This window comes from Pyrus communis, chromosome 4 (genome assembly GCF_041283825.1).
Source record: "Pyrus communis isolate YQ-2024b chromosome 4, ASM4128382v1, whole genome shotgun sequence".
Taxonomy (NCBI): domain Eukaryota; kingdom Viridiplantae; phylum Streptophyta; class Magnoliopsida; order Rosales; family Rosaceae; genus Pyrus; species Pyrus communis.
The window spans coordinates 13669412-13694540 of record NC_142568.1 but is presented as its reverse complement, the minus strand read 5'-3'; the positions used below and the strand labels follow the sequence as shown (position 1 = coordinate 13694540).

The 25129-nt window shown below is 37.3% G+C and overlaps 1 protein-coding gene and 1 long non-coding RNA gene across 12 annotated transcripts; one reads left to right on the top strand and one right to left on the bottom strand.

Moving 5' to 3' along the window:
• Positions 1 to 365: 365 nt before the first annotated feature.
• Positions 366 to 4334, bottom strand: LOC137723095 (uncharacterized). 11 transcript variants are annotated; one of them, XR_015961596.1, is made up of 5 exons: positions 4002 to 4334; positions 3660 to 3895; positions 3411 to 3494; positions 907 to 2738; positions 366 to 794 (listed from the first exon to the last, which is right to left on the bottom strand). XR_015961596.1 is itself a non-coding variant. In XM_088692533.1 (4 exons), exons 1-4 carry the CDS (start codon positions 4313 to 4315, stop codon positions 701 to 703), a joined length of 663 nt encoding a protein of 220 aa, XP_088548659.1. In that variant the 5' UTR covers positions 4316 to 4334; the 3' UTR covers positions 426 to 700. The 11 variants fall into 11 exon arrangements, 2 of the variants coding, with proteins under 2 accessions (XP_088548659.1, XP_088548660.1); XR_015961598.1 differs by having other exon boundaries at positions 2649 to 2738; XR_015961600.1 differs by having other exon boundaries at positions 3660 to 3772.
• Positions 4335 to 6661: 2327 nt separating this feature from the next.
• Positions 6662 to 23851, top strand: LOC148697490 (uncharacterized). Its single transcript, XR_015961243.1, has 3 exons — positions 6662 to 7060; positions 22429 to 22500; positions 23704 to 23851. It is a non-coding gene; the product is annotated as an uncharacterized LOC148697490 (long non-coding RNA).
• Positions 23852 to 25129: the final 1278 nt, after the last annotated feature.

Genomic DNA, 25129 nt, shown 5'->3' with positions numbered 1-25129 from the left:
TTTAGGTAAGAGTCGCAACGTAGACGGGTCTAGGTGGGCTAGCGAACCTCTAGGCAGACCTATAAGCGCTCTTTCTTAATTTTTAAACGTCTAGGAACAAATCGAAGTGTTGGCCAACCGCCTAACACCTAGGTGGACCTAGACAGTGCTAAGTGGAGATTTTTAGAATAGTGCAAGCCACCAATAGAGGGGAAAGCTAACACTGAGTCCAAATAACAACACAAACTGTGCTAGTTCAACCCACACATGAACTTAATTTTCATTCCAACCCCACATGTAGACGACGACGACGACGACGACAACAACAACGCTAGCTTTTAAGGTATATGGTAACCCAATTCACCCATCAACCAAATTCATTCGGCTTCAAAAATATGAAGGCTAAATCACTCAATTGACTATGTTTCAAAAATGCAAACACAACATTCATACGAAAAAATTTATAAAACGAATATCCCAAACCAAGGTGACCAACTAGTGACATACACATTAACTAGTGAGATCAACTGGAAATTAAATAGTGAGATCAACTTTATAAAGGGTTCTTCAAAACCAAGAGACCACCACACCAATATGTAGAGTGAGTGTAAGGAAAGCTAGTTATTTGTTCAAAGATGAATTGCAGCAAACCCAGTAGTGTGAGATACCATGCATTCTTCAGAAGGAAACACAAGAACTAGCCATCCACTTGTTCCCCTTCTTAACCATCATGACCAACAGTAGCTTCAGCAGCAGCCTCATCAGAGTCATCATGATCACAAGAAGCAAGAGGTGGCTTGAGGGCAAGTTTTCCCCTGCAGCCGCAACACAGATCAGTCAAAGTTATAAAAATATCAATTATATGAAATACTTAAAAAACCAAACTAACAACAAATTTGGTGGCAAGCCAGAGTTTACAGAACGGACACGCTTTGTAGTATTTCTTGTGAGATGTTTGGTGTATGAGGAAGCCACTCTTGGTGTGAAATTTCTTGTTACACATCGGGCAGTATATTTCTTGAAACTTATTGGCAAACTTCTTATGCTTTGCTCGGGTGTCAAGAGCAGATACAGGAATGAAGGAATTAAGTACATGATGTCGAGAATTAATGAATGGGCATAAAAAGGATGATGAAATAAGGAATGGCGGCCTAATTGGGTTTCTGTGATCATGCATGCATCTAATCAGAAAATTAGCAAATATAATGCTAGAGGGAATTAACATAGAGATTAGTGAAATCACTATAATTCCTAATAATAATAATAATATCTAATAAAATTAAAATTAAGAGATAAAATTAGGTCAACACGATTCTTTCCTTGTTAAATTTATGATAAAATGCCCTCAGACCCTCTCACGCATATATTTCTCATTTAATCCGATATTAGAAAATAATTACCAAAAAAGAGGAGAAGGAAGAGGAAAGAAAGAGTTAGGGTTTCCAATCCAAACATTGTCGTTCCAAAATGGATCAATCAATCAAGATGGGTATGAAATATTATTTTCTTTCTCCGTTTTTATAATTAAGATCCCTAACTCTCTATATATAATGTATATTTAATTAGCATTTTGATTACAAGATCCGATAATTAATTAGCATATCATTAATTATCTGATAATTACTCTTCAATTTGTCTAATCGCACTAAGAAATCAGTTGGCCTCATCTAATTGTTATGCAATTAAAGTATTTTTGCTAAATTCCCTAGATCCATGGCATGCAATTTCCTTTCTTAATATGTTAATTATTGATTATAGTTCTACCTCTTAATTTCTTGCTTAATTTTATCTCTTAATTTTAATTTTATTAATTATTATTATTATTAGGAATTATAGTGATTTCGCTAATCTCTATGTTAATAATAAGTAATAAAATTAAAATTAAGAGATAAAATTAAGCAAGAAATTAAGAGGTAGAACTATAATCATTAATTAACATATTAGGAAAGGAAATTGCATGACATGGATCTAGAGAATTTAGCGAAAATACCTTAATCGCATAGCAATTAGATTTAATGAGGTCAACTGATTTCGTAGTGCGACTAGACAAATTGAAAAGTAATTATCGGATAATTAATGTTATGCTAATTAATTATCGGATCTTGTAATCGAAATGCTAATTAAATATACATTATATATATAGAGTTAGGGATCTTAATTATAAAAACGGAGCAAGAAAATAATATTTCATACCCATCTTGATTGCTTGATCCATTTTGGGAAGGAGAATGTTTGGATTGGAAACCCTAACTCTTTCTTTCCTCTTCCTAGTTCTCCTTTTTTTTGGTAACTATTTTCTAATATCAAATTAAATGAGAAATATATACATGAGAAGGTCTGAGGGCACTGTGGTAGTGCTACTACTACTTGGTTACGTGGTAACTATTTTCTAATATCGAATTAAATGAGAAATATATACGTGAGAGGGCCTAAGTTAAGCAGAATTCATTCCAGAAAAAGGATTGTATTTACAGCTAAATGACTAGTGAGAGTCCTTGGACACAGATGAACATGCTGACCCTAGCACATCATTGTCTATCAGAACCAATAAAGGAGAAGAGAGAGATAAAACTTTGATGCAACATCAAAATCTGCAGTTATGAAATGCTTGAGAGGAAAAAGAATGAAGTTATGAAACATTACAAGAACTTTTGTATCAAGTCTTTTACTGAAATGAAAGGGACCAACTTTTGTAGATTCAACAATTTCTAGTTGACGGTAGCAGCATTGCCATCACCCTCCCCAAACGAACCCTTTATCTGTAAGGAAGACAAATGATTAATTGATATGCAGAGGAAAAACTCATTAGTTACATGCCAAGATTATGTCGTTCGACTAATCCATTCATTAACAAGTCCTTTAACTCAAGGATGCCCTTCCAAAGATTGAACCCAAACCCTCTTCAGCAGGGATATAGGGAAATAGAGTGATAGCACCCATACTTGGTTTTTCCAAGGTGGTTTTAATTGTCTTTTGATGCAGATTTCATTTTCAAAGACTAATCTTTCTTTGACAATCTCTACTGTTCTAAGCATGCAATAACAGAGTCCAAAATTCATACAGAAACTAATTTTCCACAATAATAAGTTTATATTAACTCCAATCAGATTATAGGAAAACAGATGATATGTACAGGGAAAATTTGCAGACAACTGACAACACCATTAAGAATGATCATGACAACTGCACATTTGTTTTGTTTAAACTACCCTTGAAATCCACTAAATTTTATTTTGGTACTAACAACAAACTACATCACAGATATCCCAAAGATACACTAAACACAAAAACCAGAAAAGACCAAATTAATCCGTTATTGCTCAAAAACCCATCTAATTGATGCCAGATTACTCAAAACCAAACCCATATCCAGATTCCTTACAAAAACTAGGACAGAATTAAAGACCATGTAAGTTACGCAGAATTCATACCAGAAAAAGGATGGTATTTACAGCTAAATGCCTAGTGAGAGTCCTTGGACACAGATGAATATGCTGACTCACGATTGGTGATCACTTCACTTCCCCAAGCATTTGCATTAAGTTACAAGTTACAAGTTACAACTAGAAGAATGATTAAAGGAAAACTACATTATACAATATGTTGCAACGACATGAGGCTTCTGGAGGAAATTAGCAAGATTCAAGTTTTTATAGGTATCAAGAGAGATAGAAACATACAGGGAAAGAGGTACTTAGAGAGAGTATGATTAGGCATGCATTGTGCCACCAACAGCCTCTCATTTCCCTCACCAATCTTCTGTGCCTAACCTTCCCAACCGTAGCCGCCTCCGCTTGCATCCAGATACAATACGAACAACTGCATCAGCTCAGAAACTCACAGAGGCATAAAATACACAAGCTCAGCGGCAATTGCAAACCCAAACAATCGGGGCCTTCCGCAATTCAAAACAATTCTGAAAATCTGAGCTCATTAATCTAAATATCATTTGCGTAATCTATACATACATGTGTGCGTAAATCAATGGACGGAGAGATTAAGGAGATGAGTGAGAGTAGTACCTGATGATAATTGAGAGCGGGTGAGACGGCAGAGGTTGTGACGGTTGGGGCGACGGAGCAATGGAAGAGGAGGATTCAGATTCAAACGAAAATGAGGGCGGCTCTGAGATAGCGGAGGCGGCGGCGGGTAGGGGGGAGATTCTGTTAACTGGTATTCTGTTACAAAACAGATAGTGGGGAATAATTGGCACCTCTGACAAACTCTGACGGGCTTGGTGGAAGAGAGAGAGAGAGACCGGAGAGAACAACGAGAGAAGTGGACGGAGTCCGTCCGAGCTAGAGAGAAAGATAGGGGGCAGAGAGAGAAGGGCCATTTCGACGCTTCAGTGTTGGAAAAAAATAAAAAACAAGGGTTTTTATAGTAACACCGGCAAAATGTTAAATGCACCTATATTAAAATTTAATATTAAATGAGTTATATACCCCATTATGCAATGACAATTTTAACCTTATTAAGTTTTAAAAAAATAAAAATTTATAAATACATCCCAAATCACTTTTAGCGTATTATTTATCTTGTTAACGATCAAAACCCTCCCATTCTGCATTGTTGAACAAAACCATAACCAATGAAACTACAAACATGTTGATTGAGAAAAATTATTTTCGACGAATGGAACATGAAATCAATGTTTCGGAAACTTCACATGAGGTAAGACTTCATATTTTTCATTGTTTTAGTGATTTCGATGACATCAATAATTATTTAATCTTGCTTTTGTTGCCTTATTTAAACTTCTATATTCATATTCATTTTTTAGGATTCATATTAATCTTGCGTACCCAGTAACATCAGTCGTATTAGTGCTAGAGTCATATACAACTTTTACAAATTGAGGATAACCATTCTCCACAGGAACTCCTACTCTCAATCTTTTGCCATTTGTCGGGATGTCCCATCCCTTAGGAACTGAGGCAGAATCTCCAGGCCATATAATAGGTCCAACATTGTATTTAGAAGTTGAATAAGGATCACTTGTGTTTTTCGAATTAGCATGCGTTAATAAGATGATTTCAATCTATGCTAAGATGATTTCAAAGCATTATTTTGAAATCATTCGGCAAACTAAACTTTCAGATGATTTGAAATCTTTCGGCAAACTAAACGTTCAAATGGTTAGATTCAATTCATGAAAATTAAAAATGAGTGTTATAAGATTTGAGAAATGTGGGGTGTAAAGAAAATGTGGGGTGTATGTACAAAATATAAGATGTATATTGAGAATGTGGGGTGTGGGGGTATTATGGGAAAGTAAGTGGAGTGTATTAAGATAATTTTTAAGTGAAAAAGCAAATGTGGGGTGTATTAAGTATGTAAGGTTTATTTAACAATTTGTGGAGTGTTAATATAATAAGCCAAAAACAAAGAGCATGGAAATTAATTAAATAACGAAAAATGTGGAAAACTAGCCAAAATTTGAACCATGAATAGAATTTTAACCAACCTTTATAATTTATTATAATTCTAACCAAAATTTGACATGAAAATACTACAACACCTTTTCTTAAGTAAAATAATTACAAAACTATATCTTCTCTTTTGTTTAGTTTCCCTAAAAATACTTTCACGCCTAAATTAATAACAACCTCTTTAAGTAGCACAGATTCAAGGAAAGGCCTAGTGGCCTCATCTGGTTTCAATGCAAAGCTATGATTTTCTTCCTTCTTCTCAACGGCGAGTACCCATTTGAAAATTTCAAGCTCCAATTTTGGTTTCTGGAGGAGGACCTATTTGTGCTGACAGGTTTTAAAGCCGTTTTAGTGAGAGAAGCTGCAGAGCAGTGTAAGAGTAACCCAATTGAAGCAGTTTTGGAGCTTCTGATGCAAGTGCCTACGAGTGAAGGTATTTTTCTAAGGGAAAAAACTTCATAGTTTTGCAATTATTTTAGTTAAAAAGGGTATTTTAGTAGTTTTATGTCAAATTTTGGTTAGAATGATAATAAATTATGAAGGTTGGTTAAAATTCAATTCATGATTCAAAGTTTGGTTAGTTTTCAAAATTTGAATCATGAATAGAAGGAAGAAAGGGAAAAACAAAGCCACGTGGTAGAGATCATGATTGTATTGAGTGATGTATCTTGATGCTGACACGTGTTCAGCGCTCCAGTGGCACCTTAGACCATCTTCAACCGAAGGGCTAGATAGCTCGTGTTAGCCCTATAGCCCTCCAAGAAATTAATATTTTAACGAGCAGTGCATGGTCATATTTCTTACCATCTCCAACCGAGGGGTCAGAGGGCCATAGGCCAAACATAGTCATGTGATAAAAACCATCCCTAACCGAAGGGGCCATTGAGCCATAAGGCCAAACGTAATTTATTATTTAAATTTAAAAACTACAACTACAACAAATTAAATGTAATATAATTAAATATTTAAAATAAATTATGAAAACACTTACTTCGTCGTAGTAATTGGTGCCGTTTTCATGTCTACTTGCGACGATTAACAGTTGTATGTTAAATTAATTTTTTAATTTAAATGTCCAATTACTAGTACAACTTAGTTTGAGATAGTCCCACATCGGCCGTGGGAAAGAATTAAGCAAGCAAACAGGCCTATAAAAGGAACACCCTAACATTGAATTAATCATACCTTTCTCGGCCTATAAATATTGTTTTTTAAATTTTGGCCCCCAAAAAAAAAAAAATTAATTCAAATCCAACAGTAACTGACGTCAGCTAGCTGTTGGTTTCAAATTTATGGCCTGGCCCCGGGCTATCTAGTTGGCTCCTTTAGGCCAATCGGTTGGCCCTTATCTCCTTTTTTGGCCCAGTGGGGCCCACAACCCTTTGGCCTAGCCCTCAGTTGGAGACGGTTTTCATATCATTAAAGGTTATTTTCGGCCCTCTGGCGAGAACGGTTGGAGATGGCTTTACGTGCATACCAAGTAGTAGTAGCACTACCACAGTGCCCTCAAACCCTCTCACGTATATGTTTCTCATTTAATCCGATATTAGAAAATAGTTACCAAAAAAACCGAGAAGAATGAAGAGGAAAGAAAGAGTTAGGTTTCCAATCCAAACATTCTCCTTCCCAAAATGGATCAAGCAATCAAGGTGGGTATGAAATATTATTTTCTTGCTCCGTTTTTATAATTAAGATCCTTAACTCTACATATATGTATGTATGTATGTATTTAATTAGCATTTTGATTACAAGATCCGATAATTAATTGGCATATCATTAATTATCCGATAATTACTCTTCAATTTGTCTAATCACACTAAGAAATCAGTTGACCTCATTTAATTGCTATGCGATTAAGGTATTTTAAACAAGATAAATGTGCAGTTGTCATGATCATTCTTAATGGTGTTGTCAGTTGTCTGCAAATTTTCCCTGTACATATCATCCGTTTTCCTATAATCAGATTGGAGTTAATATAAACTTATTATTGTGGAAAATTAGTTTTCGTATGAATTTTGGACTGTGTCATTGCATGCTTAGAACAGTAAGGATTGTGAAAGAAAGAATAGTCTTTGAAAATGAAATCTGTATAGAAAGACAATTAAAACCACTTTGGAAAAACCAAGTATGGTGATGTGAAAATAGTTAAGCACACAAATTAACCCTCTTGTTGTCAAATTGTAGTAAGGATACAAGTAGGGATTGTTCTGGACCGGGGATTAGGAGGGCTTGCTAAAACCTCTAAACTGACTTAAAAACATAAAAACAAAGTTAAAAACGTTCACAAAGACTCAAAGGACTCAAAACAAGTTCAAAAGACTCAAAACTGCCTAAAAACACTAACTAGGCAGTTTCTGACATTGAACACAATTTTGGACGAATTTAAGATTATAGGTTGATTCAAAACACTTTAAAACACAAACTAAACATATTCTAAACACTATAGAACAAGAAAGTAAAGGGGGGTTTTGATTTGACGAAAATTGAAATAACAAAACAAGTTATAAAACTAGGCAGATTGTAAAACGAATTTTTGGAAACAAGATGATGGATGGATTAGTTAGAGGTCCATTCTCCACACATGACACATTTGTATATTAATCGATTTTCCAAGTGCTTTTCATTAACTATGATGCTCAACACCCCAAGTTAACCATGATGCACTAATTAACCCTCAAATTTCCTTATGTCATTGAATTGGATGATGCATGCGACAATTCAAATCATTCTCCAACGGTCCTCAACATGAATGCATAGAAGAGATACAGTGAGAGATCATTATGCTCCATGAAAATCATAAGTGTTGACGAGGCAATTGTAACTATGAATGCATGATACTCTTGCCAAGAATTCAATTAGTGCGGTTGTGACTAGCAACCTTCACTACTCATGTTTATAAACTTGTGACGATTAGGCGAAACTCGTTTATAAACTAGCATCAAGTTCATGCATGAAAACTAAGTATGCATCCTTAATCAACATACAAAAACAAGTTTTGAATAAAACAGATAATTGAATTGCAATCACAACTTAACAAATCACAATTGGAAGAAATCAATTCATATCTCAAACATGTTCATGGCTTCAAACTTTCCCCTAACTAATTAGGGGTTTAGCCACTCATGATTACAGCAAACTCAGAAAGTAATAACAAAGTAAACATTGAAAACAAGAACGAAGTACACCTAAGAACGCTCCAATCTGCAAGCATGAAACGTTCAAGGCCTCCTTCCTCTCCTAATTGCTGCGGCACAAGGGTTTTGGTGAGTTTAGGGGTTTATGGATGATGTAGAATGATGGATTTAGGTTTGGGATGGATGTAAGGGACGGCAAGGGTTGGTTTTGGGCAGAAAATATGGAGAATGGTGAAGTATGGATATGTTAGAGGGAAGGGATGAATTTCTGGCGTGAATGGTGAATGAATGAATAATTTGTGGCTGCAACAAGGAGGTTTATTAATAGGATTTCAGGAATTAAAACCCTAGGTTATTTAGGTAATCAGAATTTAAGTCAAAAGCTTTTAGAAATAGGAAATCAAATCAGAAAATTAAGGGAACCTCCCTAAAAGCTGCGGCAATGCATAAAACACAAAAGGAATGTGTTTTAATGCAAGGAAATAGGAAAGAACTATCTCCCTTGCACGGCAAGGAAGAGGAAAGGTCAAGGGAGGTGCACGGCAAGGCTTTTAAGAAATAAGTAAGTGTTTAATTCCCCAAATCAATTCTAAGAATCAGGAATTAAGTTAAATCCCTTTAGAATAGGTAGTTGAAATCAGGAATTAGGGGAAAAGGGCTAAGTCTTGCGGCAAAAGGGAGGAAAGGAAAGGGAAAGTGCAAAACTTGCAGATTTTGAGTGAAAGGGAATGTATAGGTGCAGCTAAGACTTTTAAGAAAGGGATTGTGACATAATCTTGCAGATTTTGGGAGAGAAAAGGAAGGTAAGGTGCGGCACAATTTAGGACATGTCTAGGGCTTCTAGAATATGTGATTTAGGCAACCAACATTATTTAGAAACTTGCACAATTGGAAACCTTTCAAAAATAGAAACTCCTCATAATGGAAACTGGTTTCCAATTCTTGATTCCTCCTTCTTCCTTCGATTCTAGGCTCACTTGGTCTTCAATTTCGTCCAACACTTTGGCTCCAAGCATAAGCTATCCATCATTAGCCCAAAAGTGTTCCAAAAGGCTCCAAAATGCACTTCTTTGCTCCTTTAGCCCTTAGAACCTGAAAACATACGAAAATGGCTTAAAAGACTTAAAGAACTAAGAAATAACAACGTAAATGCACAAGAACAAGCCAACTAAGTCGCCTAAATATGCTCCTATCAAATTCCCCCACACTTAGCTTTTGCTAGTCCTCGAGCAAAACAAAACAACCAAAAGAACACGAAACTAGACAAAACGAGCAAAACACAACCTAAACCTTCCAACATTTGCCTCAGGGATTTCCAATTCACATGACATGTTAAAATTCATTATCTCCACAGATTTTAGTCATCTTCCCACTTAAGGACATTCTTAATCATAGTCACCACATACTAGTTCACAATTAAGCATTTAAAACCATGTTTTGAATGTAGTAACATGCCTTAGAGAATTTGCTCAATTCCTTACAAGATATGCACTCAATTTTCACTCAGATTTTCTAACTACACACCCTCATCTAGTTATATGTGAGAAGATTGATGTAAACATGAAAATGAACACTCACATATATGTATCACAAAGAAAGCAATTTCTGGAGTTAATAAGCATGTTTAGATATGATCTCATGAATGGAATGCTACTATTTAGATGCGAGAACCAGTGACACCATATGCTCATACCAAGTTCAAACTCCACAAATTGAAACACATAACACTCAAGATTGAAGTCAAGGGTTGTAATGGGGCTTGGGGTGTTTGGCTAACAAAGAAGGGATATGGAAAACGAAGGTTCTTAAAGAAATAGTGAGCAAAGCATTTGAATCAACTTAGAATTCACTTTTGAATAAAAACTCAACGTTTGAACAAAAAGGGAGAATTTAGATAATTTAGAGCTAGATTTGGTGTTTTGGACCCTTTCTTCAACATTCAACACTTCATCGCTCATTCTTACATCTTTTCAAGCTCTTTTTCCTTTCTTTCTTTCTTTTCTTTTCTGTTTTTCTTTTTCATACGTTTTTCACAACTTTTTCTTTTCTTTTGAATCTCAAAACATACATATAAACTTAAGAACAAACATTCCCTCCCCCACACTCATTTTCTTGCATAATGTAACTCAAAAGGAATTCATTTAAGTCATGCTCACTATCTTTTAAGAACAAGGGTGTGGACTGTCCTAAACTAGGCTAGGTGAGGATAATGTGGGTTAACAAAGAATAAAGGCTAGACAAGGCTCAACGGGGTTAACTTAAACATATAATGAAGTAGGATACACGGCAATTTGGCTTTGGTGGTGGTCACTACACAACTTCTTCTTGAATATGTGTTATGTAAATCAATAACATGCTTCAAATGAAATGGGCATGAGTTCTAGCATTTGGAACTATATGATGAAACGCCTTCTAAGTAGTAACCAAGCAAAGAATAATGAGACCATGCAACGACTTTAGAAAACAATAATGCACAGATTTTAACTCTCCAAATAACGTTTAGGTTCAAGTCTCACAAGGTTGTAGCGTTTGTTTGAGTTCCTTCCTTCAAGCATGTTACAAAAACGAATTTTTCTTTTATGATTGCATGTGAAGTCATATATTATAACCATAACTAAGCATATACCAAGAGTAAATCAACTTCTCTCCATGTTTATAACTCTTTTTAACAGTCATGCAATTACAAACCAAATCTTCATCATTGTGTTGGAAGGTACCCTAAGACGCAAACACACAAAAACGACTCAAAACACTCTTTTTAGGCGTTTCAAAACATGTTTTTCAAATTTTTATGTGATTTTCGGAGTTATAAAACAAAACACACTAAAACACTCCAAAACAGCTTAAAAACACTTTAAAACAGCAAGGAACAACACTTGAAGTTATGGGTGATAAAATCCCACGAATTTGCATCAAATATACTTAGTTGACCCCCCACACTTAAATTAAACATTGTCCTCAATGTTTTAAACATAAATTCACACAAAACACAAGTAAACACACAAACAGCAACTAAACAACATAACATGGCAGATTAGAAACAACAACAAAGAGAAGGGTTGAGGAACGCAAATCTGGAATTTGGGGGATTCCTAGGGCTTCCTTTGTTGAATGGATGGGTTGCCTCCCACATAGTGCTTGCTTTAACGTCGTGCAGCCGGACGAACACCTCCATCAAGCATCAGGGGAAGCCAAGGCATGGAGGGGTGTTTCCTCCACGACATGCTCCTCAAACAAAGTGTAATAAGGCTTCAATCGATGCCCATTTACCTTGAACTCGTGGCCACTTTTTAAGCTTTGGACTTGGACTGCACCATGAGGAAAAACATTAGTAACAACAAGAGGTCCAATCCATTTAGAACGTAACTTACCAGGGAATAACCGAAGTCTTGAATCAAAAAGTAACACTTTTTGCCCTTTGGAGAACGTTTTGGTACGAAGCATCTTATCATGATAAACCTTCGTCTTGTCCTTGTAGATGCGAGCATTCTCGTAAACCTCGTTCCTAATCTCCTCAAGTTCATCTAATTGGAGCTTCCTATGAACTGCAGCAGCGTCTATGTCCAAATTGAAGGTTTTCACAGCCCAATGTGCCTTGTGCTCTAACTCAATGGGCAAATGACATGGCTTACCATATATAAGCCGAAAAGGTGACATGCCAAGGGGAGTTTTGTAAGCCGTACGATAGGCCCACAATGCATCGTCCAAGCGCAAACTCCAATCTCTTCTTGAGGGTCCCACGGTTTTCTCAAGGACTTGTTTGATCTCCCTATTTGAAACCTTAACTTGCCCATTAGTTTGAGGGTGATAAGGTGTTGAAACCTTATGTGTAACGTTGTACTTCTTGAGCAAAGCTTCAATGGTGAGGTTACAAAAGTGAGAACCCCCATAACTGATTAAAACTCGTGGCATCCCAAACCTAGCAAAAATATTAGATTTCACAAAATCTGCAACAACCTTAGAATCGTTAGTACGGGTGGCTTTGGCTTCCACCCATTTGGAAACATAATCGACAGCTAGCAAGATGTAAGTGAAACCAAAAGATGGAGGAAAAGGGCCCATGAAATCGATACCCCAAACATCAAAAATTTCCACAAAGGAAAGAGATTGATGCGGCATTTGGTCCTTAGGCCCTATGTTACCTGTTCTTTAACACTTATCACAAGCTAAACGAAAGGTTCTTGCATCTTTAAACAAAGTAGGCCAATAAAAACCACATTCAAGAACTTTTAAAGCTGTCATTTGGGTGCCAAAATGACCCCCACTAGCATATGTGTGACAAAAACTTAAAATTGAATGAAAATCTGATTCATGCACACATCTCCTTATAATCTGATCTGGGCAATGTTTCGACAAGTATGGGTTATCCCAAACATAAAATCTAGCATCCTTTTAAAGTTTATCATGTTGGAATTTGTTTAGGGTGCTAGGAACGTGCCTAGATACCAAATAATTGACCAAATCGGCATACTAAGGGGTACTTACCTGAATGGATAGAAGTTGCTCATCCGGAAACGTTTCTAAAATGGGGGTGGACTCTTCCTCATGCACCATTCTACTTAGGTGGTTAGCCACCACGTTTTCACACCCTTTCTTGTCTCGAATTTCAAGATCGAACTCTTGAAGTAGGAGCATCCAACGAATGAGTCTTGGCTTGGCCTCCTTTTTGGTGAGAAGATACTTCAAGGCTGCATGGTCAGTGAAAACAATTACTTTAGTACCAAGAAGATATGATCTAAACTTATCTAATGCAAATACAATAGCCAAGAGTTCTTTTTCGGTTGTGGAATAATTTAGTTGGGCATCATTCAACGTCCGTGAGGCATAGTAGATGACATGCGGCCTCTTGTCTTTCCTTTGCCCTAAAACAGCCCCTAGAGCATAATCAGATGCGTCACACATTAACTCAAAAGGAAGGCTCCAATCAGGTGGAACAATGATTGGTGCCGTGGTCAACAACTCATTGAGTTGATTGAATGAAGCCGTGCACTCCTTGGTGAATTCAAACGCCACTTCTTTTTGTAGGAGACGGCAAAGAGGTTGTGCAACTTTTGAGAAATCTTTGATAAACCTACGATAGAATCCTGCATGGCCAAGAAAAGAACGAACCTCTCTAACCGAAGTCGGAGAGGGTAAGTGACGTACAAGATCTATTTTGGATTTATCAACTTCAATGCCGTTCTCAGAGATAATATGACCTAATACTATGCCTTGTTTAACCATGAAATGACACTTTTCCCAATTAAGAACAAGGTTAGTTTCAACGCAACGTTTTAGAATCAAACTAAGATTATGCAAGCAACCATCAAAAGAATTACCAAAAACGCTGAAATCATCCATAAAAACTTCAATGATTTTCTCAACATAATCAGAAAATATGCTCATCATGCATTTTTGAAATGTGGCAGGTGCATTACATAAATCAAAAGGCATGCGAAGATATGCAAATGTACCAAAAGGGCATGTGAAAGTTGTTTTTTCTTGGTCCTCGGGTGCTATGACAATTTGATTATAACCAGAGTAAACATCAAGAAAACAATAGAAAGCATAACCCGCTAACCTTTCAAGCATTTGGTCAATGAACGACAATGGGAAGTGGTCATTCCTTGTGGTGGCATTTATCTTCCTATAGTCGATGCACACCCTCCAACCAGTTTGAATGTGCATAGGAACAAGCTCATTCTCGGCATTTGCAACCACAGTCACTCCGGATTTCTTAGGCACACATTGGATAGGTGAAACCCACTTACTATCCGAGATTGGATAGATGACTCCACAATCTAGAAGTTTGATTATCTCCTTTTTCACAACTTCCATCATCGGAGGGTTAAGACGGCGTTGAGCCTCTCTAGTTGGTTTGGCCCCCTCCTCAAGGAATATGTGATGCATGCACGTTGTAGGGCTTATACCTTTGATATCGGCCAATGTCCATCCTAGGGCAGATTTGAATTCTTTCAAAACGTGGACTAGTTTCTCCTCTTCTTGGGCCGTGAGGGATGAGGAGATAATGGCAGGTAGGGTCTCATTTTCTCCCAAGAAAATATACTTCAAATGGCTTGGTAATGGTTTTAGTTCGAGGACGGGTGCCTGAATGATGGACGGAAGCAACTTGTTAGTCAAAATAGGAATTGACTCACGATTAGGAAACTTACCATCATGCGTAGGCAACAACTCAAGGGCAGCAACCATCTCCCTAACTTCCTCACTATGAGGCACGGCATAGTGTGCTTTAGGTGTGTTGTGGGTTAGCCTAGGTGTTAACTCCTCGTTGTTGTGTTCCATGCCTCTTGTAATGGCTTTTTCAAGCGCATCATCATTCAAATCGTCAAGATATCCCTGTGCCAAAGAATCAATTATATCAATAGAGAAACATGAATGGTCCTCACTAGGGTACTTAATAGAATAAAAAAGATTGAAATTAATAACTTCCCCATCAAATTCCATGGACAAAGTTCCGTTAAACACGTCAATCTTGGTCCGGGCCGTTTTCATGAATGGCCTTCCAAGGAGGATGGGTAATGAAGTGGCATGATCCGATTCATCCATGTCAAGAACATAGAAATCCGCCGGGAAGATTAAATGATTAACCTGCACTAAAACATCTTCCAAAACTCCCTTTGGATAGGCGTTAGATCTATCGGCCAATTGTATGATTACACCATCATTTTTCAATGCTCCTAAGTTCATAGATGCATAAATTGAGTATGGCATAACATTTATAGAGGCACCTAAGTCTAGCATGGCAGATTCAAAATCGAATATTACCAATGACACAAGGAATTGTAAAACTACCTGGATTTTTGCATTTTGGGGGTAGTTTTCGTTGCAAGATGGCGAAGATATTTTCACTTACCTTAGCAACCTCCTTGGTCGAAATCCTCTTCCTAGTGGTGCACAACTCCTTCAAAAACTTGGCATAGCGTGGAACTTGCTTGATTGCATCCAAAAGGGGTATGTTAACTTGAACTTTCCTAAATGTCTCAAGAATGTCTTTTTCAGCTTCCTTCTTCTTCGTTTGCATGAACCTACTAGGAAAAGGAACATTCGAAGGAAAAACATTAGTAGGAACTGAATTTGACACATTCTTACCTTTATTAGACAGATTGGATGGTTTAGGGTCACTAGAAACTGGCGGCAAAGGGAGTTCCACCCTTGTCGTGGGTTTGGTTGCTTCCCCCTCTTCAAAGTGCAGTTTTTCATCCTCTTTGTGACCTGTTTTTGATGAAGAACCTGCCCCAACTTCTTTTCCACTTCTCAATACTATGGCTTTTGCACTTTCGAACCCTCCTTTTGGATTTGGAATGGTAGAACTAAGGAGTTGGCCTTGGTCTCGGAATTTCCCTACAAAATCTGCAATCTGCCCAATTTGTTTCTCCAAATGATCCACCCTTTTGTCATTGTTTTGCATTGCCTTGACTTGATTTTCTTGCCCCTGAGACAAGTTAGTTAGTAATTTAAGAAGTGTATCATTGTCTAAAGTGTTACCTGAACTTGTTTGGGCAGATTGTGGAGGTGCTTGTGTGGGTGTGTATGGCTTGTTGTAGACGCCCGGAGGTTGTTGCCTAAAGCCTCCTTGTGATTGGGGTTGTTGTGGCTCCCTCCACTTGAAGTTTGGGTGATCTCTCTAACCGGGATTGTAGGTGTTGGAATATGGATCGTTCCTTGGTTGATTTTGGCTTTGAAATCCAATTGCATTCGCGGCCTCCCATCCACCATTCTTAATAAGTTGAGGACACTTGTCAGAAACATGTCCTTGAATAGAACATACTCCACACACCATTGGTCCTTGGATCTTCATACCTTCGGCCATCTGAGACACAATAGAAGTAAGATTAGCTAATTGAAATTGAATATCGGATAAAGAACTTACCTCATTCACTTGTGGCCGTGGGTTATCCCTTTGTCCCACGCCTTCGTATTGTTGTGCATTTAATGCACGGGTTGCAATGAGTGCCTTGGCTGCCATGGGTGTTTTATCTACCAAAGCTCCTCCCGTCGAGGAATCTAGCATTTGACGTTCGATTGGTAGAAGGCCTTCATAGAAATATTGTAGGAGCAACTCTTCCTTCATTTGGTGCTGTGGACATGAAGCAACAAGTGATTTAAAACATTCATAATAAGATGGAAACGACTCACCTTGATTTTGTTGGATGCCACTAATTCATTTCCTCAAGAGAATGATCTTTGCAGTGGGAAAGAATTTCTCTAAGAATGCACGTTTCATACTTTCCCAAGAATTAACAGTTCCGGGGGCCAATTCATATAACCAATCTTTGGCCTTGTCCACGAGAGAAAATGGAAAGGCCTTCGTCTTCAAAATACTCCCATCCACGTTGATGGGTGTCATACTTGAGCAAACTACTTCAAATTCCTTAAGATGTTTGTTAGGATCTTCCATGGATAGCCCATGAAATTTAGGAATATGATGTAATAAACTAGACTTAAGTTCAAATTCGTCCGTCTTACCTTGAGCCGCCGCGGGGTATTGTATGCATAAAGGAACGACATTGTCTATACCTGAGGCAGAGAGCTCTTTGATGGTTCGATTGTCCATGACCATGGTTTGTACTTCCTCCACAAACTGTGTCGTGGCCTCTCCTTCCTTACCTCCTTCGTCAAACTCAGATGTAGAGCTAGGAGACGGTGGGTTAGGGTTTTGTTGATTCTTTTGCTTCCTCAAGGTCCGCTCAAAATCGTCGTCAAAGTCAAGGATGTGCTCACGAACAGGTTTTGAACTCTTAGTCATAAACTAGGACCTAGAAACAACAACAAAAATAAGGTCAGTAACTAAAACGAAAATATATGAAAAAAAAATAAAAGAATTAACGAGGGATTCGCAAAGTTGCTAATCCCCGGCAACGGCGCCAAAATTTGATGTGAAAATAGTTAAGCACACAAATTAACCCTCTTGTTGTCAAATTGTAGTAAGGATGCAAGTAGGGATCGTTCTGGACCGGGGATTAGGAGGGCTTGCTAAAGCCTCTAAACTGACTTAAAAACATAAAAACAAAGTTAAAAACGTTCACAAAGACTCAAAGGACTCAAAACAAGTTCAAAAGACTCAAAACTGCCTAAAAACACTAACTAGGCAGTTTCTGACCTTGAACACAATTTCGGACGAATTTAAGATTATAGGTTGATTCAAAACACTTTAAAACACAAACTAAACATATTCTAAACACTATAGAACAAGAAAGTAAAGGGGTGTTTTGATTTGACGAAAATTGAAATAACAAAACAAGTTATAAAACTAGGCAGATTGTAAAACGAATTTTTGGAAACAAGATGATGGATGGATTAGTTAGAGGTCCATTCTCCACACATGACACATTTGTATATGAATCGATTTTCCAATTGCTTTTCATTAACTATGATGCTCAACACCCCAAGTTAACCGTGATGCACTAATTAACCCTCAAATTTCCTTATGTCATTGAATTGGATGATGCATGCGACAATTCAAATCATTCTCCAACGGTCCTCAACATGAATGCATAGAAGAGATACAGTGAGAGATCATTATGCTCCATGAAAATCATAAGGGTTGACGAGGCAATTGTAACTATGAATGCATGATACTCTTGCCAAGAATTCAATTAACGCGGTTGTGACTAGCAACCTTCACTACTCATGTTTATAAACTTGTGACGATTAGGTGAAACTCGTTTATAAACTAGCATCAAGTTCATGCATGAAAACTAAGTATGCATCCTTAATCAACATACAAAAACAAGTTTTGAATAAAACAGATAATTGAATTGCAATCGCAACTTAACAAATCACAATTGGAAGAAATCAATTCATATCTCAAACATGTTCATGGCTTCAAACTTTCCCCTAACTAATTAGGGGTTTAGCCACTCATGATTACAGCAAACTCAGAAAGTAATAACAAAGTAAACATTGAAAACAAGAACGAAGTACACCTAAGAACGCTCCAATCTGCAAGCATGAAACGTTCAAGGCCTCCTTCCTCTCCTAATTGCTGCGGCACAAGGGTTTTGGTGAGTTTAGGGGTTTATGGATGATGTAGAATGATGGATTTAGGTTTGGGATGGATGTAAGGGACGCCAAGGGTTGGTTTTGGGCAGAAAATATGGAGAATGGTGAAGTATGGATGTGTTAGAGGGAAGGGATGAATTTCTGGCGTGAATGGTGAATGAATGAATAATTTGTGGCTGCAACAAGGAGGTTTATTAATAGGATTTCAGGAATTAAAACCCTAGGTTATTTAGGTAATCAGAATTTAAGTCAAAAGCTTTTAGAAATAGGAAATCAAATCAGAAAATTAAGGGAACCTCCCTAAAAGCTGCGGCAATGCATAAAACACAAAAGGAATGTGTTTTAATGCAAGGAAATAGGAAAGAACTATCTCCCTTGCACGGCAAGGAAGAGGAAAGGTCAAGGGAGGTGCACGGCAAGGCTTTTAAGAAATAAGTAAGTGTTTAATTCCCCAAATCAATTCTAAGAATCAGGAATTAAGTTAAATCCCTTTAGAATAGGTAGTTGAAATCAGGAATTAGGGGAAAAGGGCTAAGTCTTGCGGAAAAAGGGAGGAAAGGAAAGGGAAAGTGCAAAACTTGCAGATTTTGAGTGAAAGGGAATGTATAGGTGCGGCTAAGACTTTTAAGAAAGGGATTGTGACATAATCTTGCAGATTTTGGGAGAGAAAAGGAAGGTAAGGTGCGGCACAATTTAGGACATGTCTAGGGTGATAGGAGCATATTCATGCGACTTAAATGGCTTGTTCTCGTGCATTTACGTTATGTTTCTTTAGTTATTTTAGTACTTTAAGCTATTTTCGTGTGTTTGTAGGTCCAAAGGGCTAAAGGAGCAAAAAGATGCATTTTGGAGACTTTTGGAGCACTTTTGGGCTTAGGATGGATAGCTTATGCTTGGAGCCAAAGTGTTGGACGAAATTGAAGACCTAATTGAAGACCAAAGTGTTGGAACCTTGTTCCCTTTAGTTTTAGGACATTTAAACCTTTCCTATATCCTTAGCCGTGCATAACATTCCAACATTCCACTCATTCATTTCAGCCACACTCCCACTTATCATATCATTCACTTATCTTATCATCCACTTATCATATCATTCACTTATCTTATCATCCACTTATCATATCATTCACTTATCATATCATTCACTTATCATATCATACACTTATCATAACCATACACTTATCACTTATCACAACAACAACCTTGCACATGCACATTCATCCACATGCACCCATAATCATTCACTCATCTTTAATCCACATGCATCTTCCATAAATCAAATCAGCCACATCCACATGCACTTATTCCACTTCATCATTACACCACATTCTCTCTTTTTAATCCACATGCATTCACTCTTCATAAATAATTCACATGCATTCATCATCATCCCACCCTTTAATCACATGCATAAATCAGCACATGCATCTCCCATTCCCATCAGATTTCCATCATATTCACATGCATTCCATCCTTTAAAACATTGCACATGCACTCCCTTTAATTAATTAAGCCACATGCACTCCCATCCATTTCATCATTGCAGGCAACACATGCTTTCACATCTCATTTCCAAATTGTCCCCTTGCACATGCAGCCACTTATTCAAAGCACATGCATTTCCACCCTTTAATCACATGCATAAATCAGCCACATGCATCTCCCATCACCATTCCAGATTTCCACCACCCTCCTAGCTGTCATGTTCCCCCCATTTCACCTATAAATAACCCTTCATTGCAGCCACAAAGGGGGGGATCCATTCACCACAGAAATAAGGCCTTTGTGCCAGAAATTCACCCATTCCATACACTTCTTCCATTTTCAGAATGTAGACATCAAACACCCTTGCCGTGCTCTCCCTTACAATCCAAACACCATCCTTCCATTTTCACCACTCCCCAAACCATTCACACCATCAAACTATCCTTAGACCTTGTGCTACAACGAAGAGGAAGAGAAGAGTGCCTAAACGTTCATACAATTCAAGTTTGAGTTGTTGGAATGTTTAGGTGTTTCTTTGATTTCAATGTTTAATTTCAATACTCTTTGTTTTGTACGTATGAGGAATGGAAGAGAAGAGTGCCTAAACGTTCATACAATTCAAGTTTGAGTTGTTGGAATATTTAGGTGTTTCTTTGATTTCAAAGTTATGAGGAAATTCGAAATATATGTTTATGCTTACATTTTGATTTGATTACTTCTAATTGCGTTTCATAAGTTGTGATTCAATTTGTTTAACCGTTTGATTGATAACTTATTTATGTATGTTTATTGAGAGTGCACGCTTAATTTTCATGCATGAATATGACGCTAGAATATAAGTGAGTTTCACCTAATAGTTACGAACTTATATTCACAAGTAGTGGAGGTTGCTTATAAACAATCGCGTTAAACGAATTCTTGGCATAAGTTTCATGCGTATTCCATAGTAACGAATGCCTCGTCAACACTTATAATTTTCATAGAGCGTAATGATTCTTGCTTGTATCTCTATTATGCAATCATGTAGGGGACTTGTGGGGAATGTTTTGAATTGTTGTATGCGCTAACCCATCCAATTCAATAACGTTAGGAAGATTTGAAGGTTAATTAGTGCATCACGGTTAACTTGGGGTGTTGAGAATTCATGGTTTATTGAAATGCAATTGGAAATCATTTTATTATGCAAGTGTAACATGTGTGGAGAAGAACCTTCTAGCTAGCATTCATCCATTCATTTTCATCGCATTCATATTTACATTCTGTCTAGTTTATTAAACTTGTTTCGTTATTTCAATTTTCGTCAAATTAAAATCCCCCTTTACTTTATTGTCTAATTTAGTTAGAAAGTGTCTTAGTTTGTGTTTATAAGAGTTTTGAGTCATTTTGTTACACAAATTCGTCCAAATTTGTGTTTGTGCTCAAATCTGCCCAGAAAGTGGTTTTTAGGCAGATTTGAGTGTGTTTGTGTTGTTTTGAGTCTTTTGGTTTGTTTTAGTGTTTTAAAGTTTAGTTTTGCATTCTTTGAGTCTAGTATAGTGTTTTATATTGTTATTTTACGTTTGAATCAAGCCATAATCTTAAATTCGTCCAACATTGGGTTTAAGGTCAGAAACTGCCTAGTTAGTGTTTTTAGGCAGTTTTGAGTCTTTTGAACTTGTTTTGAGTCCTTTGAGTCTTTGTGAACGTTTTTAACTTTGTTTTTATGTTTTTTAGTCAAATCCAAGTGATTAACAATCCCTCCTAATCCCCGGTCCAGAACGATCCCTACTTATACTTATACTACAATTGTCAAAAAGAGGGTTTAATTTGTGTGCGTATAAAGCACGCATCATAGGGCTTCTAGAATATGTGATTTAGGCAACCAACATTATTTAGAAACTTGCACAATTGGAAACCTTTCAAAAATAGAAACTCCTCATAATGAAAACTGGTTTCCAATTCTTGATTCCTCCTTCTTCCTTCGATTCTAGGCTCACTTGGTCTTCAATTTCGTCCAACACTTTGGCTCCAAGCATAAGCTATCCATCCTTAGCCCAAAAGTTCTCCAAAAGGCTCCAAAATGCACTTCTTTGCTCCTTTAGCCCTTAGAACCTGAAAACATACGAAAATGACTTAAAAGACTTAAAGAACTAAGACATAACAACGTAAATGCACAAGAACAAGCCAACTAAGTCGCCTAAATATGCTCCTATCATATGGGTGCTATCACTCTATTTCCCTATATCCCTGCCGAATTGAGTTTGGGTCCAATCTTTAGAAGGGCATATGCTTGAGTTAAATGACATTTTAACGCATGGATCAGTCGAACAACATAATCCCAGCGTGTAACTAATAAGTTTCTGTGCCTGTCATGATCATCCCTCTGCATATCAATTAATCATTTGTCTTCCTAACAGATAAAAGGATGGTTTGGGGAGGATGATGGAAATGCTGCTACCGTCAACCAGTAATTGTTGAATCTACAAAAGGTGAACCCCTTCTTTTCAGTAAAAGACTTAATACAAAAGTTCTTTGTAATGTTTCATAACTTCATTCTTTTTCCTCTTAATTGTTTCATTACTGCAGATTTTGATGTTGCATCAAAGTTTTCTCTCTCACTCTTCCTCCTTTATTGGTTCTGATAGACAATGATGTGCTAGGGTAGTGTGTTTGAAGGTTCCCTTAGGTTTGAATCCTTCGTTTTCTGACAAGTCCTGAAAGTATTTTCCTGGAAAATATGGCCCTTCCTATTCTCTTTCTTTTATCTTGTGCGTGGTTATATCCCTTCCTATTTTCTGCAGCTTCTACGTGAATTGCATCACTCCCTAATTGGGCAAACTCGAATCTTTCCACCATTACTTTTCATCTCTTTTGCCAAATGCAAGTGGCCCTCTACCATAGTGGTGGAGAGGAGTGTTGCCCTTGCATCACGGCATGGGCTCGAACTGTTCCTATGATGCTGATTATTCTAGAATCACAAAATGGATCAGTCAACTAATATGAAATGTACTTATTCAGTCTTGGATGACATGATGTCTTGGTGTAGTAAGAAACAATGGATGGTAACACTATAAACTACAAAAGCATAATTTACAGCACTTATGGCACCTGAACAAAGTGCATGGTCGATGAGGTTGAATGATTATGCAGTGATAAATTTAATCAGTGGTCTGTTTAGCTATAGTTCAGAAAAGGACTTAACAGTTAAGACGCCAAGTTGTAAAACTACGATAGCAACTCAATACGACGAATAGAGCAAATGAAGAGAGAGGCACTCGCAAGGGGGAGTGTTCAGTCACCACCGGTCCACCACCTCTGTTTTTCTCAATTGATCAATAGACTTCTTTACCCTGTCATCTCCTTCTATAATTCTTCTCATGCTTATTTGAGTGACCGCCGCTCCTCTCAACCAATGACAGAAAACATAGAAGTATAAAAACGGACATGATTTTCTCTATATGTAGTAGTGTAGTTATAGAAAGCTCGATTAGCATTGGTTTACATGTATTCAAGACATGGCGACTAATTTCAAGGACGGAGATTATGCTAACGAATTTATAGTTGTCTAGTATGTTTTTAGCTTTCCATCTTTTTCTATTCCTGTTATCTGTAGGTGTGTTGTATGCTGTTTGCAACATGATTATTGTTGTTGTGCATTTCTTTTTCGTAATTTTTTTTATTGTTGAGTTTAGGGCAAGTCATTTTGATGAAAGGAGAGGACTAAAACGATACCTCCAACGAAGACATGGATAGGCGATGGAGATGGAGATGGAGATAGAGATGTTACTGGAAGACGGGAAATTAGAATGATTATATACTTTTAGTAATAATTCTGAATAGTATATAGGGCTAAGTCACAAAATAGTATATACAACCAACCAATATAAAAGTAAAATCAAATTCCAATTAGTGGAGTTGTATGTCTACAGCAACAAAATAAGAAAGCCAAAAAAAAAGCAGAGTCCTAAAAAGCTTCCAGTGATCCCTTCAGGAACATCCGATAAAATTGAAACGATATATAAAAAGCTTACAGTGGTCCTTTCGGGAACATCCGATAAAATTGGAACGATATATAAAAAGCTTCCAGTGATAGGGTAAGCAAAGCAATTTTTTTACAACTGCAAAGTTGGCACAATCCATATTGGAGGTTTTCGGCTGTTCTTTACAAAGGCCATAACATCTTTGGTGTATGACTTTGAAATATCTTGTCCTGTGATGATGTTATACACACCAGTCCATAAGGCCCGACATCAAGGCTCATACGATCAGTATCGTGATTGTAGTATATACAATTCGCTTGACATTCTGGAAGCTTTGAAGCCAACACACACATACTGAATAATTGTCACCCAAAAACAGTGCCTCATCACATAAGGTGTCCATCGCAATCCACTTACGTTTAGCGTAATCCAATTTGAAAACTTTAAATTTCGTCGTCTCGCGTGTTCCATCTTCAAAATCTCAAATATATCTTTGAACCATCAACAATTTTTCCTCATTTGAATTCACGAGATATGTCTTGAAGCAAGGATCCTCTGGTTTTTTGGGTGTTGCAATCACTTACCTTCATGTAGGACCGACGGGTAAGATGAAACGACAAGAATGTTCTTCTGTTAACAAGGTAAAACTTATCTTGGAAGCAAACAACGTCGTCTAACATTTTCCATCGCCTATCTACGTAAGTCTTGTTCGGGCGAAGGTTTCTCCGGAGAAGGTTCCTCGGCTCTCAGCACAGCTCCTCAAAGGATTGGCACTTTGGATGTGTAGTTGGGCTCTTGTTTGCTGATGTGCTGCAAGAAGAGGACATAGTTAGTTTTGAAAGGTGCATTTGTGGGGCCTTAGGTGTAGGCCTTGAGGCTCGCAATCAAAACTAACTAAGTGCTAGGCGTGCCACTGTTATCTCAGTATAGCAGATGTAGAACAAGATTGTGTTTAGTCAATTACTTGTGCCCCAAGTTACTCCGACTTCTTGTTATCAAATGATTGTTGTAGATGGGTTAAGTCCATATTAAGTTCTTTTTCTTGCCTTGTGACCAAGGACTTTTAGTTCATAGTCTTGTATATTTGAATGAGGGGAGTCCAGAGCCCTTAAGTCATCTGTTTGGTTTTTGATTGGTT